Below are 16,708 nucleotides of genomic sequence, written 5' to 3'. Positions count from 1 at the left end.
AACTGGCATCCTTGAAATACCTGGTACTTATTTTCTTGCCCATCTTCTTCAAATAACTGGCTGCTTAGAGAAGCACATTGAAAATATCCAAATATATGAAGTGGGTTATGGCAGAGACAGCTAGCTGTCCATTTTCCCTTTCGTCCTTGAATGATGGTACCCCAGGTTTTAGCGGGGCATATAGCTGTCTCACTAAAGACATGCCTGGCCTCTCTTGAAGCTTATGACCAAATTCTGGCCAGTGGAATGTGAGCAAAACTATTTTATGCCACTTGTGGGTTTGTCCTGAAAAGGAATGGATGTGCTCTTCCCTCACCTTTTCTCACTGGCTGGGATACAGATGCGAAAGCAGAAGTGGAGCAGCCACTTTGAACCCAGAAATGGAATCCGTGTGTTGAGTGTAGATGTAAGAGCGCCACTCTGTGGACTAATGTCTCTGGACATTTGTATCAGAGAAAACACATTTCAATCTTGTTTTGTCCACTACATTTTGGGGTCTTTTTGTTACAGACACTTAACTCCAACCTAAAAAATATGTGGATGGTTTCCTGTTTGGGAATAAACAATAGTCTAACATAACAATACAGGGGATTTATACACATCACACTGAAGAGGTGGATTCTCCTTTCTTCCAGCTGCAATTTAAAGAGGACAAGAGAAGAACATAAGGCCCAAAGTCTGATTCCCTTCTGAGGTAATAAATGGAGCAGGACCTACTGAAGACAACGCTGTGACACAGCCATCACAGGTAGGATGAGTAAAATCTGCCTCCTGCACAGAGTGCATTTGGTGTTTCCCATTTAGCCGTTACTGTAACTAAGGATTTGTGCCTCCATTTCTAACAACCGGACTTGTTGGGATGGAGCCTTCCAATATTTTTTTTACTTTTTTTATTTTTAAAATAAGTTTTTTTATTAGCAGATTGCAGTGATCACTTTAATATGGTTTTTAAAATTGATTTATTTTACAGAGAGAGAGGAAGGGAGGAGAGAGAGAGAGAAACATGGATGAAAGAGAAATATCCATCAGCTGCCGACTGCACTCCCCCTACTGGGGTTCAAGCCCACAACCGGGTGTGTGCCCTCACTGGGGATCCAACCTTCGACCTCTTGGTGCAAGAGATGATGCTCAACCAACTGAGCCACACTGGCTGGGCTAGGCTTCAATATTTAAATGGCATTTCCAGGAGCTGCTGGGGTGTGAGGAGAGACAGTTCTCTGGCAATATTTACATAATGCTATTGTGACAATAAATTTATGGTAGTACTAATCAGTTAAGTCATTGTCATAGAAATAATTTATCTTGATACAGCCCATAAAACTTGTCCAGCATGAAATCTAGCTCTTTGTAAGAACAGATAAAATACTGACTCATTAACACCAACAAATGTGTGACACTCATGTGTATACACTAGAGGGCACTCACCTTCCACTATTTTCCATTTGAACACAATTTACAATAACACTTTTCAAAACCGTGTAGAAGAATCACCTTGGGATCTTGTTTAAAATGTGTACCCATAGGCTGTGGATAGGCCCTGGAATCTGCATATTTTTAATATATATATATATCTTTATTGATTTCAGAGAGAGGAAAGGAGAGGGAAAGAGAGAGAGAAACATCAATGATGAGAGAGTCATTGATCGGCTGCAGCCCGCAACCTGGGCATGTGCCCTGACCGGGAATCAAACCCTGATCGCCTGGATCCTAGGTCCATGCTCAATCGCTGAGCCATGCCCGGCTGGGTGGAATCTGCATTTTTAATGAGAGACTATATGAGAGCATGGTCAAGAGGACAGACAGCTCCTGGAAACTCACTGCCAGAGTTTGAAACCTGGTTTTGTCACTTGTGTACTTGGATAATTATGGAACCTCTCTGTGCCTTAGTTTCCTCATCCAACAGTTTAAGTTAGAAATAGGACCTATCTCTTGGGGTTATTATAATGATTAAATGAGAACTTAGAACACACTAGTGCCTGACAATAAATATTCACTATTATTACAGGCAATATTTTCAATAGGGACATTCATTGACTTTGTTGCAGGGAGACTTGAGAAATACAGACTATTTTTAAAAGAAAAAAAAAAAGAGGTACTCTCACATTACTCTACCCAGCCAGGCTAAGAGTTGGGGTTCTGCCCCTCAGCTGGAGTGATAATGGAATGGCAGGAACCAACGGTGCAGGGTGGAGAACCGAGCAAGATGAGGCTGCTGTTTGTATGCTCTGCCGAGGAGCTTGTACTTGACTCAGAAGTCAGGGGAACTCCATGGAAGGCATTGAGGCAGAAGATGGCACGGCCAGATCGAAAATTGGAGGTAGCTCACCCTGTACGCAGGGGGTGCAATGTGAGGGGTGAGGCTGGAAGCAGATGGAAAGGGGAGCTCAGGTAGATACGGTGCCGCTCCTTCTTCACCCTAAGGAACTGTCTCCAGAAAGCATTACAGTTATTCACATTAGTGATGCTAATAATAACAATTTGAACCTTTTAAATTCTTCTTAGGAGCTCAAACTAGAGTCAAGTTTGTAATAAAACACTCCTCCCACTCCACCTGGATTTATACACACCACATAGTACATGGTACCCATCCCCTCTAGGTTTTTAGGTAGCAGGTCCTGCAAGGAGGACTCTGATGAGCTGCGCAGCCACCGAGAAAAAGTGGACTGCCCGCCGCAGCACCAGAAGCTGGGAATTTCGTCTGGTGATCCTGTAGATGCTGGGGCGGATTTCCAGGAAGCGCGGCAACTCTGAGCGTCTGACCTAAGAGATACTGTGAACGTGGGTTCTGCCCTGTCATTCAGTCTCAGCCAGAACGGGAGGAGTGACCGCAGGAGAGGGCAGGGCGGAGGAGGGGAGAGCTGAGGTTATGCCCGGCTCTGGCTCTGCCTATAATTCACCAGCCCTGTTCTGCTACATTAAATTAGCAGGGTCAGTAGTGCCAGGGAAAATAATTACATGAGGTTTTGTGTGTGTGTGTGTGTGTGTGTGTGTGTGTGTGTGTGTGTGTTTTCTGGTACCTGTGGAGTGGCTATGAATGATTTCATGAGAAAGGAATTTATCCCTGGAAGCCCCTCTGCCACAATCAGGTCCGATGGTGCATTCAGCCAAGCCTTGTAGATCACCCCCAGATCTAGCCTCTAAGTCTCTTAGAAACCTGTCTAAGTCTCTGAAAACATGTAAAATGAAAAGAGATAAAACAGCTCTTCCCTCTGTCAGAGTAGTTAAGCTTGCAGAATCATAGGGTATTACTATCTTAGACTGTTTGAGATAGAAAGAGCTTAATCCAGTGGTTTTCAAATTTGTTTTTGTATCAGATCCTTTCAAATGAAATCCTATGAAGAAGTCCAATTAATATGTGAACAGAAAGCAGAAACACCTCCATTCGAGGAAGTCTCTGGCTGAGCAGTGCCTCCACCACCCTATCATGTGAGTTAATTTTTTGAACCCCTAGGACCTAGAAAAGCAAAGTCTGAAAGATATGATTAAACCAATTTTTCCATTTTGCAGGTGACAAATATGAGTCCAAAGTTAATTATTTGTGTAGAGTATAAAAGCAACAGAAATAAAATTGAAGGTTACAATTCAAAGTCATGGTAGAGCATAGAGTTGGGAAAGGAGTTTCTTAATGGTTTCCTTGGAGTTCGATCAATGAGTCAAGAAAAACAAGACAAATAAGAACGTGTAACGGGTGAGGAGAGGGTGTAACGTAGATCCAGAGACAGGTTTCAATAAAAATGGACGCAAACTTTGGAGCTTCGAAGCCTCTGGCCTGGAATGTGTTCAATGTAGCAAGTTGGTTATCTGTCAAGAGAGAATCAAAGGTGGCTTTTAATTACAGTACTGCATTGTGGGGGAGACCTTCGGCTCTCCCAGCGTTATCCTTGGCATTATCAAACCTCGATTAAAGGTCTTTACAAGTTAAACACACAGGGGCTTTACAACCGTCTGACACTATCTGTGCAGATCGATAGTTTAAACAGAAAACAACACGGCAATTTCCCGATGATTCACGGGAGAAACATTATCCAGCTCCAGCCTTTCTTACTTTCCTTTCTGTGCTCAAAATCAAACTGAAAGCCCCCCCGGTCCAGGAAATGTCTACCCACCCGACTCAGTTCATTATTGTGCTTAGCAGCTCCTGTTAATGCGCCTCACGGAACTTCTGCTCCTCGCCTGTAAAGTACAGACAAGAAGATTTCTCAAGTGTTTTTATGTGAATAAGAGGAAATAAGATGTCAGCTGTTTAGCACAGTGCCTGATACATAGCAATTATTTTTAAAACTATTAGGTTTTTGTAATGGCATGGGTTTTTCTGGCATGGAACTCTGATAAGAATTTGAAAGAGATTAAATTTCTCTTTAGGTATCTTTTCACTTTTTTTTTTTTAAGAATCCACTCTCATTTCTGGGCTCTGTTATAGTTTATTTCTTCCCTTCACCCTCGCTTTCTTTTTATTCTGAAATTACTATGATCAACTTTCATTAATGTGGACGTTAACTCCTAAAGATAAGAATAAAAGTGGAGAATAGATCAGATACCCATGTTCAGTACCATCATTTGCCTTTCGTTACAAAATTTTTAGAATTGCTTTCCCTTAGACATTCACACAAACGATGTTCTTATGCCTCTTTCATCTCTAGATGGTTAAAGAACATCTTTTCTGTTTAGATAATAAATTTTATAGTGTTGGCCAAGAGTAAATATCTCTGCAGGTAAGCATATGGTCGATCCAGACCAGCTGAAAACAATCCACTTTCACACTCAATACCCCCAGCCCTGTGTCCCCCGCAGCAGTCCAGGGGCGCTAGCAGTTCAGGGATGCTGACCAGGAAATGTATTGTCCAGACTAGCAATCATTTAGAAGTTTTTTGTTGCTCTTGGTGGTGGTGGTGGTAGTGGTGGTGGTGAGAATCTGATGATGATGGTGATGACGAGTGTGTTTAAAACCAATGTAGAAAACTTCATGCAATGGTCTGTGTTCATTTTAAGAAAAAATGACATAATTGTATATAATAAAGACACTAAAGTCTCTTTTAAGAAATCACACTTGCCCTTTTGTTGGAAAACGGCCAGGTTGTTTTTGGTAGATGAAGGGAATAGTAAAAGTCTTATTTTTCATTTTTCATTGAAACGTGCATTTAAAGTAAGGACCACAAATCAATATTTGTCCATGGAAGTAACAGAAGTGGCTATTATGGTGAATTTAGATACAAGTTTTTGGCACTTGCGATTATGTCTCCAGAGAAACCATGCAGTCTAAAATACTAATGTGTTCCTGTTCCTTCTGCACTTTATTTCCTATGAAGTGTTTTATGTCTGTATCCTTTATCATACCAGATCATAATACCTGCTTATTTCTGTTTCCTAGAGCCTATTGAAAGTAGATGATTTATAATTTCCCTAGGGTACATTAAGTTTATGTACAATGATCTTTTATTCAGCCACAAAAACTGTATTCATTTTGAAAGCTACAATCTTACATACTCTTATTAGAATTGTATGTGATAAAGTTTCAGCCTGTAGGGAACAATTTAGGGGGAAAAAAAAGGCATATCTAGAGGATTAAAGAACAAATCTCAAATATCTTATATTGTACACAGGATTATTTGCTGTTCATCAAATTTTATACTTTTACTGGCTTTTCATTTTTTTTTCAATATAAAAGAGTCCACAAATATAACTAAGTGTGTATGGGGGAGGTATTTGTTCATCTTCTTGAAAATTGAGGGCTTTCACAATCCCCTTCTGAAATGAAGAGTTTACATAAGGGTTCTCTGGTTTGAAAACTAAACTGGGAGAGAGTCAGGGTCATTTTTAGTAGATACAGTTTGCAAAAAGGCGGACACATCTCAAACTCCAGACCACTGGCATATTAGGTAATATGAAAAAGAGGGAATTAAGGTGAAGATGGAATCAAGGTTGATAATCCACTTACTTTATGATAGAGAGATTATCCTGAATTATCAGGTTGGACCCCAAGTAATCACAAGGGCACTTAAATGTGGAGGAAGGAAGAAAAATAAAAAATGTCAAAGTGATGTGAGGTGGGATAGACTCAAAGAACATGATTTTTTTCTGAAATCTCTTTGTTGATTCTGTTTTCTGTTAGCATAAAATATACTTAGCTCATTTGTACAAATACTCATGACTTATTTTTATATGCACAGCACTGTGCTGGGTTGTGAATATGAAATGAAGGAATGCAGAAAGCAAAGAAGTGCTTCCTAAAGCACTTTTAACCCCAGGTATTAAAAAGGGATAGACCATGTGTAGCTGATGTAGGTATGACTGTGGATGGTGTTTAATATATAGGAATTATTTGGTGTCGAAACTCATGCCAAGTCTGTATTATTAAAATTTTATGAGATAGAGTTAATCAAGAATAAATAGGCAAAATTAAAATGATGATGGAAATGTTTTAATTTTATTATGGAATGATGGTGGGAGTCTATTTTTTTCTAAAATATAAAATCTTCCCTTTTTTCCATTAAGATGGTCATTTTCATTAAAAAATGCCTTTTGTTCCAAGCCGGCATTGGTCTCAGCTCACACATTTCTACTTCTCCACTCCTTCTGGGTCTCAGGCCTAAGGCCATCCACATGACCACCTGTCACTGGGCCCTTGTCCACGGACCGGTGCTCCTCACCCTACTGTTCTTGGTGTCCCCAGACCTCTGTGAGTCACTGAGTTTTCAGAATGCCTTCAACTGTTAAGTGGTTTTCTACATGAGCAAGGTAATGAGGGGCCTCTCCATCTGCAACACCTGCCTCCTGAGCATGCTCCAGATCATCATCATCGGCCCCAGGACCGCCTGGTCCGCCGGGTTTACACAGAAACCCACCAGTTACATCTTCTGTGGGTCCTCAGTTTGTCTTTCAGTAGTAACCTTATCTCCTACACTGTGTCTTCCACTGTGACCAAGACCAATCTGCTAAATGCCAGTAAATTCTCCTCACTGTCCTCTATAACCTACATCATCTGGAGCCTGTTTCTCATGGTGCCACTAGTAAAAGATGCCTCCTGTTCAGGAATTACGCTGCTCGCACGTGCAGACGTCAGAGGCAGTCCCAGCACTACCACCAGCCTGTCCCCAAGAACTTCCCCAGAGAAAAGGCCGCTCAGACCCTCCTGGTGCAGGCGAGTTTCCTTATGGTCATGTACTGGGTGGCCTTCATCGGCTCATCTTTTTCAACCCCGTTATGGGCATATGACTCAGTTGTCCTGGCTGTCCAGAGTTTTGTGGTCAGTTTCTACGCTACTGTCAATTTTTTGGTGCTAATCAGATCTGATAAAAGTATAAAAAATAAGATGCAACATATGTGACAGAAACATCATATGTTAACAAATTATTAAAGAAAATAATTTTCTGGGCCCGGCTGGGCGTGGCTCAGCGGTTGAGCGTCGACCTAGGATCCAGGGGATCGGGGTTCGATTTCCGGTCAGGCCACATGCCCAGGTAGCGGGCTAGACAACTGATCAATGACTCTCTCATCATTGATGTTTCTATCTCTCTCCCTCTCCTTTCCTCTCTCTGAAATCAATAGAAATATATTGAAAAAAAAAAAGAAAATAATTTTCTGAAGTGGAGGTTTTTTTGTCATCAGGTCAGTTTTTCAAATAGCAGAGGATTTGATATTTGATTTAATTCAAATATGTGGATTTATACTTTTATTGTATCTAAATACTTTGGAAACGAGTGCTGCCCAGGACTTGGTGTATTCGTTAGACAACACACAACATGATTTGGTAGCCCTGCACTTTTACGTGGTTCCTACCTTTCACTTTGATTCTCAGAACTTCATATAAGAAAAAGTTTGTTAATTCTTCAGGCATACTCTTAAGAAGCTTTTATTGGTAATAAAATCTTTCAGTGTGGCTTTTTAAAATTACCTTGGGTACCTTTGTTGAAAATCAACTAATAATATATAGATAGATTTATTTCTAAACTCTATGGTGCTGTATGTTCACCTGTATGCCAACACCACACTGTCTTGATTAACCTTAGGGTTGGTCTTGAAATCAGGTTGTTTTTCTTCTAAAAATTGTTTTGACTATTTTAGGTCCTTTGCCTTTCCAGATAAACTTTATTTATTTATTTATTTTTATTTTTTTAAATTTTTACCTTTTGACTCCCTTTACCCATTTCTCCTACCCATCCCCCCACTTCCTGCCTCTGGCAACCAACAATCTGTTCTCTGTATCTATGACCTTGGTTTTTTGTTTTGTTTTTTTAGATTCCACATAAGCATACAGTATTTGTCTTGCTCTGTCAGATTTATTTCACTTAGCATAGTGCCTTTGAGGTCCATCCATGTTGTTACAAATGACAAGATTTTATTTGTTTTTATGACTGAATAATATTCCATTGTGTGTATATGTATATGTACACAATTTCTTTATCCATTCATCCATTGATGGACACTTAGGTTATTTCCACATATTGGCTATTATAAATAATGCTGCAGTGAACATGGGGATGCACATAACTTTTAGAATTAGTGTTTTCATTTTCTTCAGATAAATATCCAGAAGTAAAATTCTGGATCGAATGGTAGTTCTATTTTAATTTTTTGAGGAACCTCCATAGTTTCTCCCATAGTGGCTACACTGAGTTACATTTTCATTAACAGTATACAAGGATTTCCTTATCTCCATATCCTTTCCAACACGTTATTTCTTATCTTTTTGAAAATAGCTATTCTAACAAAGGTATGGAAATGATTACTGTAACCAAGGAGCACAAAGGTGGGGATACCAAACCCAGACTGTAAAAGTCAGAAAACATACCTCAGAGTATATGATAGCTGCACTAAGCCTGGAAGGAGAGGCTGCAGGGTGTGTGTGTAGGCACATGGATTTCTGTAGATGCCATCCGTTTTTGTCACCAATATCACTTGTGACATCTTAGCTTTTAAAGCCTACCATTTTGCTATTTTGATCAATTACTTCATTCATTCACTCTTTCATCCATAAACATTTAAGAACCCACTCAGTGCCCCCATCTGTGTTAAATGCTGTCTTTTCTTTTAAAGACTCATGACGTGGAATTCCCAGCTTTCTACCTGTCCATGAATTTTAGAGACTTAATATCTACTTTTCTAAAGTACAAAGTACTCATCTGACTCAGCCCATTGTTTCTTCTTTGACAACCAATAGCTTTCAACTTTTAGGTTTCTTTTTCTTTCAAATTATCAGTCAATATAATTTATTGGGTGCTTCCTATGGGCAAGGCACTGTAGTAAATGCTCTGGGAGATATGAAGACAACTAAGACTTAGGCCCTTTCTTCATGAAGCCTGTAAACTAATGGGGAATATATGTGCAAAAAGAACACAATAAAGAGAATAAAAAATACTCTCCTAAAGTTATTTTATTTTAAAGATAAAAATTTCTTGTTTAGGATTAAGTCCAGAAAAGAGTCCCTTGCTTTTTCCTTAATCATTAGGGAGATGACAAGGTAAAGTGACATTGTAATGACAGAAAGTTTGTGTTAGGTTAAAAAAAAAAAATTTAAGAAATTGGTGTTTTGTTTTGTTTTGTTTTGTTTTTTAAAAAATGTGTTTCCAGCACATTCCAAGGGAGAGGGTGCATGGACCAGTCTGAGCATATCCTATAATTCAAAAGTCAATTCGTCAGGTTACCAAAATTTAATAGTGGTATTATGAATTAATTTAGATTTAAAATATATATTGGGCCCGGCCGGGTGTGGCTCAGCAATTGAGCGTTGACCTAGGATCCAGGCGATAGGGGTTCGATTCCCGGGCAGGGCACATGCCCGAGTTGCGGGCTCCATCCCCAGTGGGGGGCATGCAGGAGGCAGCTGATCAATGACTCTCTCATCATTGATGTTTCTATCTTTCTCTCTCCCTCTCCCTTCCTCTCTCTGAAATCAATAAATATATATTTAAAAATAAAATAAAATATATGTTGGAACTACAGTGCTATCCATGGGCTCTCTACATTATATATTATAATTTCTACATTATATATTTCTGCAATTTTGGGATACTTTACAATGACCAAGCATTACATTTGTAATAAGAAAAAAACAATATATGTATGTGGAGCTTCCATTGTGCTAATTCTCTAGAAAGGTAGTTGTTAGACTGAGGAATCTCAGAGGGAAGGCGGGAATGGGGGAGTGGGGGGAGGAGTGGGGGAGAGAGCATAATCAAAGAACTTCTATGCATATATGCATAACCCATGGGCACAGACCATAAATAGTATGGGGAAGGCCTGCGGGTGGGGTGGATGCAGGGTGGAGGGGATCATTGAGGGGAAAAAAGGGGACACCTGTAATACCTTCAGCAATAAAGATTTTAAAAAAAAGGTAGCTGTTAGACTCCTTTATCAAAATGAAGAAATATGTGCTCATATATATATGTATATATACATATATGTGCATGTGAAATATGTGCATATATATGAAATATTTCATATATATATATATATGAAAGTTTGAAAAAGATGGAAAATAGGAAAAAAATCACCTGTAAAGCTACCATACTAACACAACTGTTACTGATGTTGCTAATGTGTTTCTTTCCTCTGTATATTTTGTTCTGTATATTGTGAGGTTGTTTTTAAATGATTAGATAGCAATATGCCCTTTTTCTTCTTCTTCTTTTTTTAAATATATCTTTATTGATTTCAGAAAGGAAGGGAGAGAGGGAGAGAGATAGAAACATCAATGATGAGAGTCGTCATTGATCAGCTGCCTCCTGCATGCCCCCAGCTGGGGATGGAGCCCACAACCCAGGCATGTGCCCTGACTGGGAATCAAACTGCAATCTCCTGGATCCTAGGTTGATGCTCAACCACTGAGCCACACCTGGCCAGGCTAGATAGCAATATTTCTTAATAGTATTTAATCTACAAGAACAAGAACATTTTCTTCATATGTATCCAGTTCTGTGTTTTGGCCCAGATGGAATGGTAGAACCATGGAATGTTTACATGAAAAGATATTATCTTTTCTTAAGATCTTAAGGTGACCTATCCAGAAATATCCAAACTCTCATATCTTCCAATAAGTAAAATCTTTATCATCCAGATTTTTTAAATTCCATACCTATTATTTACAAAACACTTCATTATGAGCTGTGGGACTACCAAGACAAGTAAAACTATCTCTACTCTCAAAGGAAGCTAATAAAGAAGGGGTATATTGAGGCAGGTAAGAACTTTTGGGAGACCACTTGAGAAAGGAGCCAAATGGAGCAGTCTTACTGCAGTGTGGAGAAACCATTATTATGTGTGCCTGTTCTCCAGGTTGAACACGCTTCTTCCATTTCTGTTTCCCTACCTTCTTACCTTCCAAGGCCAATTTCAAGTGCCAACTTATCAATGAAATCTGCAGTAATCCCCTCAGCTAAATATGCTTTGACACTTCAGAACCTCCTTCTTATCGTGTCTTAAGATCAATTATGTGTGATGCAACCTTATGGGGTGTGTAGGGAGGGTATGTTCCCTAAAGGTGTGTCGGGGGGGGGGGTATGTTCTTTACAGGCAAAGAATGCATTTTAGTCAGTCTTCTTAGGTTCCCCATAGGACCTAGCATGATGTGCAAAAAAATAGTTTTTAAAGAAAGAAATAAATTAAAGCTAATGCATCTTCTCTGTTACTACTTCTCCATTCAGGAAGTCAATCAGCCTTCTCAAATCATGGAGAAAACGTGAGAGAGAGTACTCAACACTGGCTGGGATATTTAGGTGAATTAACTTATTTTCCCCACCTTTTTCTCTGGTCAGATTGGTTCTTTCATGCAGAAACAATGTCCTCATTAGTAGATAAGTAGCTGTTCATCTCAGCTGGGTGAAATTTCATCTAGTTTTCAGCTGTATGAAAGTGGGCTGGCTATCTGCCTACTAGTATTTAAGAAGTGCATTAGGTTGCTGGGTAGCACTGTTTACGCCTGGTTTTCTCTAAAGCTGAGATGGCATCCCACCACCCCCTCTCTGAAGAGTGTAGGGTTGCTGTTAATTATGTGGCATCTTATGAGCTGCACATCAGTGATGCTTATTTATCTATGGTTAGTAAGGGTTCTTGAGCCGCTGGAAGGGAGGTTTCAGCTCTGATCTGGGTGATATATTTTGTGTCTCCTTAGTAATGGTGGTTATGCCCATGTTTGTGGTGGAAAGATAGATGAAACAGCAATTTAGTGGCTAGGATTTTGCTGCTTTGTGGCCTAATTGATTTAGAGCTGTGATTGCAAACTATGGGCTATGATAGGAAGAATCACAGTTCTTTCCAGTGGGTTCCCAAAATGATATGGGCATCAGACGCTGGTGGTAGAGTGAATAAATAATTTTTCACCCATATTCTATTTTAGAATTAATGTAGATGTGTCAGGATTGGTGAAATAGATTAATTTTAAAATGTCACTTAGTTTATGCTGGACTTTTGCTGTGTTTACACAATTACTGGAGATAAGTGCTAGCATATGGGGTTCACAAATCTGATCCTTGAAGAGGCCATAATAGCCCAAAGATTAGGCCTCAGCATATTAAAATCTGGGTGGCTTCTCTTTGAGGTAGCCTGGGTTTGAGAGACAGACGGGGCCTTCTGGAAGTCAAAGGACAAACTGAGGACCTCAGACAAAGAAGGCCTCTTTCGGATACCCACGGAGACAGTAAAGTGAGTTTGTATAAGATTTCCAGTCTTAAAAATCAGCTCATCTCACTTCCAATCTCTCCCCATTCTCGCCTCTGTCCCAGGCCTGTCAGTACATTGAAGAGAGGGAACCACCACTTTTTGCTTCATTCTTTGAAGACCAAGCTGAGGTGAAGAGGGAGCATGGAAGGCAATTCCTAAAATATCTAAGAAAACGTGAGAGTAAAATCTGCATTCCGGTGATTAAGGTGACTATGTAACTTGTCATGGTGATTTTAATGGGGCCTTTGCTGGGTCTAGAGCTAAATTATTAGTTGCTACCTAACTTGTTAGTTATTATAATCCTGTGTATAATATGGGTTACCCAACTTTGAGGGCAAGCATATATCTTCTTTGTAGACTCTTCATATAATTTTGAGTAAATTGCAGCCACTAAATGCTTGTTTAGCTTTTCTCAATGAACCACACCTAGTGTGGTCTCTGGACCAGCAGCATCAGCAGCACTTAAGAACTCATTAGAAATGCAAATTCATGGACACACAGAATTAGATTCTCTAGGCTGGGTCCAAGGAGCTTATTTTAACGAGCCCTCCAGGTGATTCTACTGCTCTGTGTAGTTTGAGAAGCGCAACTGTTATGGCCTCTTCTAGAACAGTTAGCATCCTCTATCAGATCTTTAGACTAATTCAGATGCACGTGCAGGTATTTAAAATAGCTACCTCTTCAGTGTAGTGAAACAAACTCTTTTTCACTGGGACAGACACTTAAAAGAACTCATCTAAACCTTAGCTGGGGATATTACATCTAGAAACATCCCTAGTTATCTGAGGGGTTCTTTTAACTCCAGCTTTATAAATGAGAACTAGTAAATGTCTTGTAGGAATGGAACTAAACCACTATCATGGAATTGGAAAGCTAATGGAATAGTGCACGTTCTGTGCTTGTGGCACCTAAGCTTTGGAAGCACATTAAAATTGCACGGGGAGCTTTTAAAACCCTGATGCCGAGGTTGCACTCCATGCCAGTGAACTCATGACGTCTGCAGCTGAAATCCAGACATCAGGATTTAAGATGCTTGGCTGATTGCATCGTGCCACAAAGTTTAGAAACTATTGGGTTATACAAACCTAGTCATACTACAACCCAGGAAGTCGGATGTAGGAAAGCTGTGCCTGAGGTGACTTCCCAGTTTCTCTCCAACAGAGGCCTGAGACAGACAACTGGGGAACTGGCCTGCAAGCTCTAGAGTGCGCCCTGGAGTTGGAGAACGAGTTAACCAAGCTCCTGCTAGACCTGAAGACCACAGCTTCTGCCAACAATGAATCTGATGTAAGTAGTTAACTGGTTCTGAAAGCAGTGCCATCTCTCACTCCTGGATTATGACTTGCTTCTGAGAAGTGGATCCAAGGCAGTGGATCATCCAACATGCACTTGTTTCCCCCAAGGAAGTATATTAACCTACTTCTGGGAATAGATTGGAAGGAGAAAGAGTAGGTGTCCTGTAAGAAGGAATGCAACTCACCACAAGATGGGGAAGATTTCCCCAGGGAAAAATGAGCTCTGGATAATTAAACAAAATTCCTTTTGGTGCTGGCTTTTAAATCTAGACAAGAAGTGCTTAAACGTTAATGGGTGCCAGAATCACCTGGAGGGCTTACGCAAACAACCTGCCAGGCCCCACCTCCAGAATTTCTGACTCAATTAGTTTCAAGTAGTGTCTGAGAATTTGCATTTCTAACAAGTTTTCAGGTTATGATGCTGCTGGCCAGGGGCCACACTTTGAGAATCACTGTCCTAGATCATCCCTGCAAAAGTGAATGTTAACGGTGATTTATTATTCTATGGACTTCTCTGAAGTCTTCCTGGTGTTGGTAAATTCTTTCTCACTAACCCCCTAGCATCTCAGGAAATCAAAGTGAGAAAAATGCCCTTGTACAAAAGTTATCAACCCTAGATGCATATTGGGCTCCTTTAGGAGCTCCAAAGACGTATAAATGCCTAAGCCTTATGCCAGACCACTTAAATCGAAGTCTTTGGGAATCGGGTTTGGGCACCTACTTGAAAGCTCCATGTGATTCAAAAGAGGGTGGGAAGCCACTGAGGTGGCAGCTTGTTTAAATTAATCTGTACTTTTTTTTCCAAACCTTACCCGAGGATATTTTTTCCATTGCTTCTCCGAGAGTGAAAGGGAGGGAGGGAAGAGGAGAGAGAGAGAAGCATCAAGACACGTTGATAGGTTGCCTTCCACATGCTCCCTGACCTGGTCAGAGCTCCTAAGCGAGCCCAATATGCATCTAGGGTTGATAACTTTTGTACAAGGGCATTTTTCTCACTTTGATTTCCTGAGATGCTAGGGGGATCTATAGCATTGTGTCCTGGCTCCATGGAGCCTGCAACCGAGGCACGTGCCCTTGGCCGGAATCAAACCCGGGACCCTTCAGTCCAAGGGCTAACGCTCTAACCACTGAGCCAAACGGGCTAGGGCTTACTCTGTACTTTTGATGAGATACCCTGACACTCATGTTCCTTGAAAGTGGATATTTGTATTCACCTGGAGGTCTTAAATGTCTTAGATAAGTGTTCTTTGAACTTTCATGTGCATATGAACTACCTAGTCCTTTCTTAAAATGCAGGCTCTGATTTAGTAGGTCTGCAGTGGGGCTTGAGTTTCTGTATTTCTGACACGCTCCCAGGACTGTGGGTCCGTAAGCTGTAATTTGGGTAGCAAGATTTTTGATTGCCTCCCGTTGCAGACAAGGTTCTTAGGAGTCTTCCCCTGTTTTATTTCTGTAGCTCGTACGCTTCTTGGGAAAGTACTTGGATAAACAGAAGAGGAACACAAACTACCTAGAACGCCAGATTGTCTATCATAAGGGATTAGAAAAGAAGGCCGAGGAGGAAGACCCGTTTAAGAAGCCTGCTGAAGCGTCAGGTAAAGAGAGCTAACGTCTGAAGGCAGCAAAGCAAGTCTTTCCATTGTTGCTCCCCAAATCGGCTACTTAAGAATCTTACTCTTCTTCATTCGACAGAAGACTGCTTTCCTTCATTGCTGTGTGTACAAATAAATTGGCTTTTGCATTATAACTGTGTGTAAAAAGATTGCTATTGAAGCACAAAAAAAGGTTAAATTCCATCAATGTGAGTTTAGTGAAAGCTTCCTGAGGATAGTGGGTGCATTAGAAAAGCTTTCCCCCCTTCTCCCATGATCCCAACAAAACTCAGATGCAGAGTCAGGATTTGGGAATTTCAGAGTCCAAGTAGATACAGTAAAAATGAAGTAGTAAAACCTTAGATCTCACTGTTTTCCTTCCTTTCAACTTGTATGCTATATATCCTACAGATTTAAAGTTCACAAAATAGTGGGATTTTCTCCTATTTAATGGTGAAGCTAAACTTAAACAAAGAGCTCTTGGTCTAGAAATGGTGACTCACCTGAAAGAGTTACAATGGACAGGCTGTTGCGAACCTGGTGCCCTTTCAGAGCCTGAGGTACGCAAAGGGAACAGGAAGGCACACGGGCAACTAAGACTGCAAACAAGCGTGTGGCTGTGCCTCCCTCTCCGCTGTGGGCAGGCTGGCAGCCAGCAGGGAACTGCTTTCAGGAGCAAGCGAAGCCCAAGCAAGCTTGAGTGGCTAGGAGCTCCGTGGCCTTGAGAGTTCACCTCACTCATTGACAGTGTAGTCATCTTTAAAGTGGGGTTAATAGTACATAGTTCATAAAGTTAATGAGAGGATTAAGTAAATGATATATGTAAAGTATCTAGAACAGCACCTGCTCAGATTATATATTATAGTTTATATAGTAGTGCCACTTCTGAAACTTGAGGAAAGCGAATACATAATGGAATCATTATGCGAAGTGAAATAAGCCAGAGAGACAAATACTATATAATTTCACTTATATATAGAATATAATCAAAATAATTTAACAAACAAAGCAAACAGAAACAGATACATACAACAGACTGACAGTTGGGGGACTAGATAAAAAAAGGTGAAGGGGTTAAAAAAATTTTTATACACATACACGTGCACACAGAGACAACAGTGTGGTGATAGCCACAGGGAAGGGGTGGGTGGGCGGAGGTGGAAGTAG

General features: G+C 40.4%; 1 protein-coding gene across 1 annotated transcript; it reads left to right on the top strand.

Moving 5' to 3' along the window:
• The first annotated feature begins 11,920 nt into the window (after positions 1 to 11,920).
• Positions 11,921 to 15,697, top strand: LOC107543058 (ferritin, heavy subunit-like). The gene is made up of 4 exons (XM_087818129.1): positions 11,921 to 12,031; positions 12,717 to 12,860; positions 13,816 to 13,941; positions 15,406 to 15,697. Exons 1-4 carry the CDS (start codon positions 11,936 to 11,938, stop codon positions 15,556 to 15,558), a joined length of 519 nt encoding a protein of 172 aa, XP_087674255.1. The 5' UTR covers positions 11,921 to 11,935; the 3' UTR covers positions 15,559 to 15,697.
• Positions 15,698 to 16,708: the final 1,011 nt, after the last annotated feature.

The sequence above is a fragment of the Miniopterus natalensis genome, chromosome 6 (genome assembly GCF_054644295.1).
Source record: "Miniopterus natalensis isolate mMinNat1 chromosome 6, mMinNat1.hap1, whole genome shotgun sequence".
NCBI lineage: Eukaryota > Metazoa > Chordata > Mammalia > Chiroptera > Miniopteridae > Miniopterus > Miniopterus natalensis.
Note: the sequence above shows the minus strand (reverse complement) of the source record. Positions and strands in the feature narration are given on the sequence as shown.

Bases quoted from the DNA above. Each gene is read 5' to 3' on its own strand.
- LOC107543058 (XM_087818129.1), top strand. From the start codon at position 11,936: ATGGCATCCCACCACCCCCTCTCTGAAGAGTGTAGGGTTGCTGTTAAT. The intron at 12,861-13,815 runs GTGACTATGTAA...TCTCTCCAACAG, and splicing joins TCTGCATTCCGGTGATTAAG to AGGCCTGAGACAGACAACTG. The intron at 13,942-15,405 runs GTAAGTAGTTAA...TTATTTCTGTAG, and splicing joins CTGCCAACAATGAATCTGAT to CTCGTACGCTTCTTGGGAAA.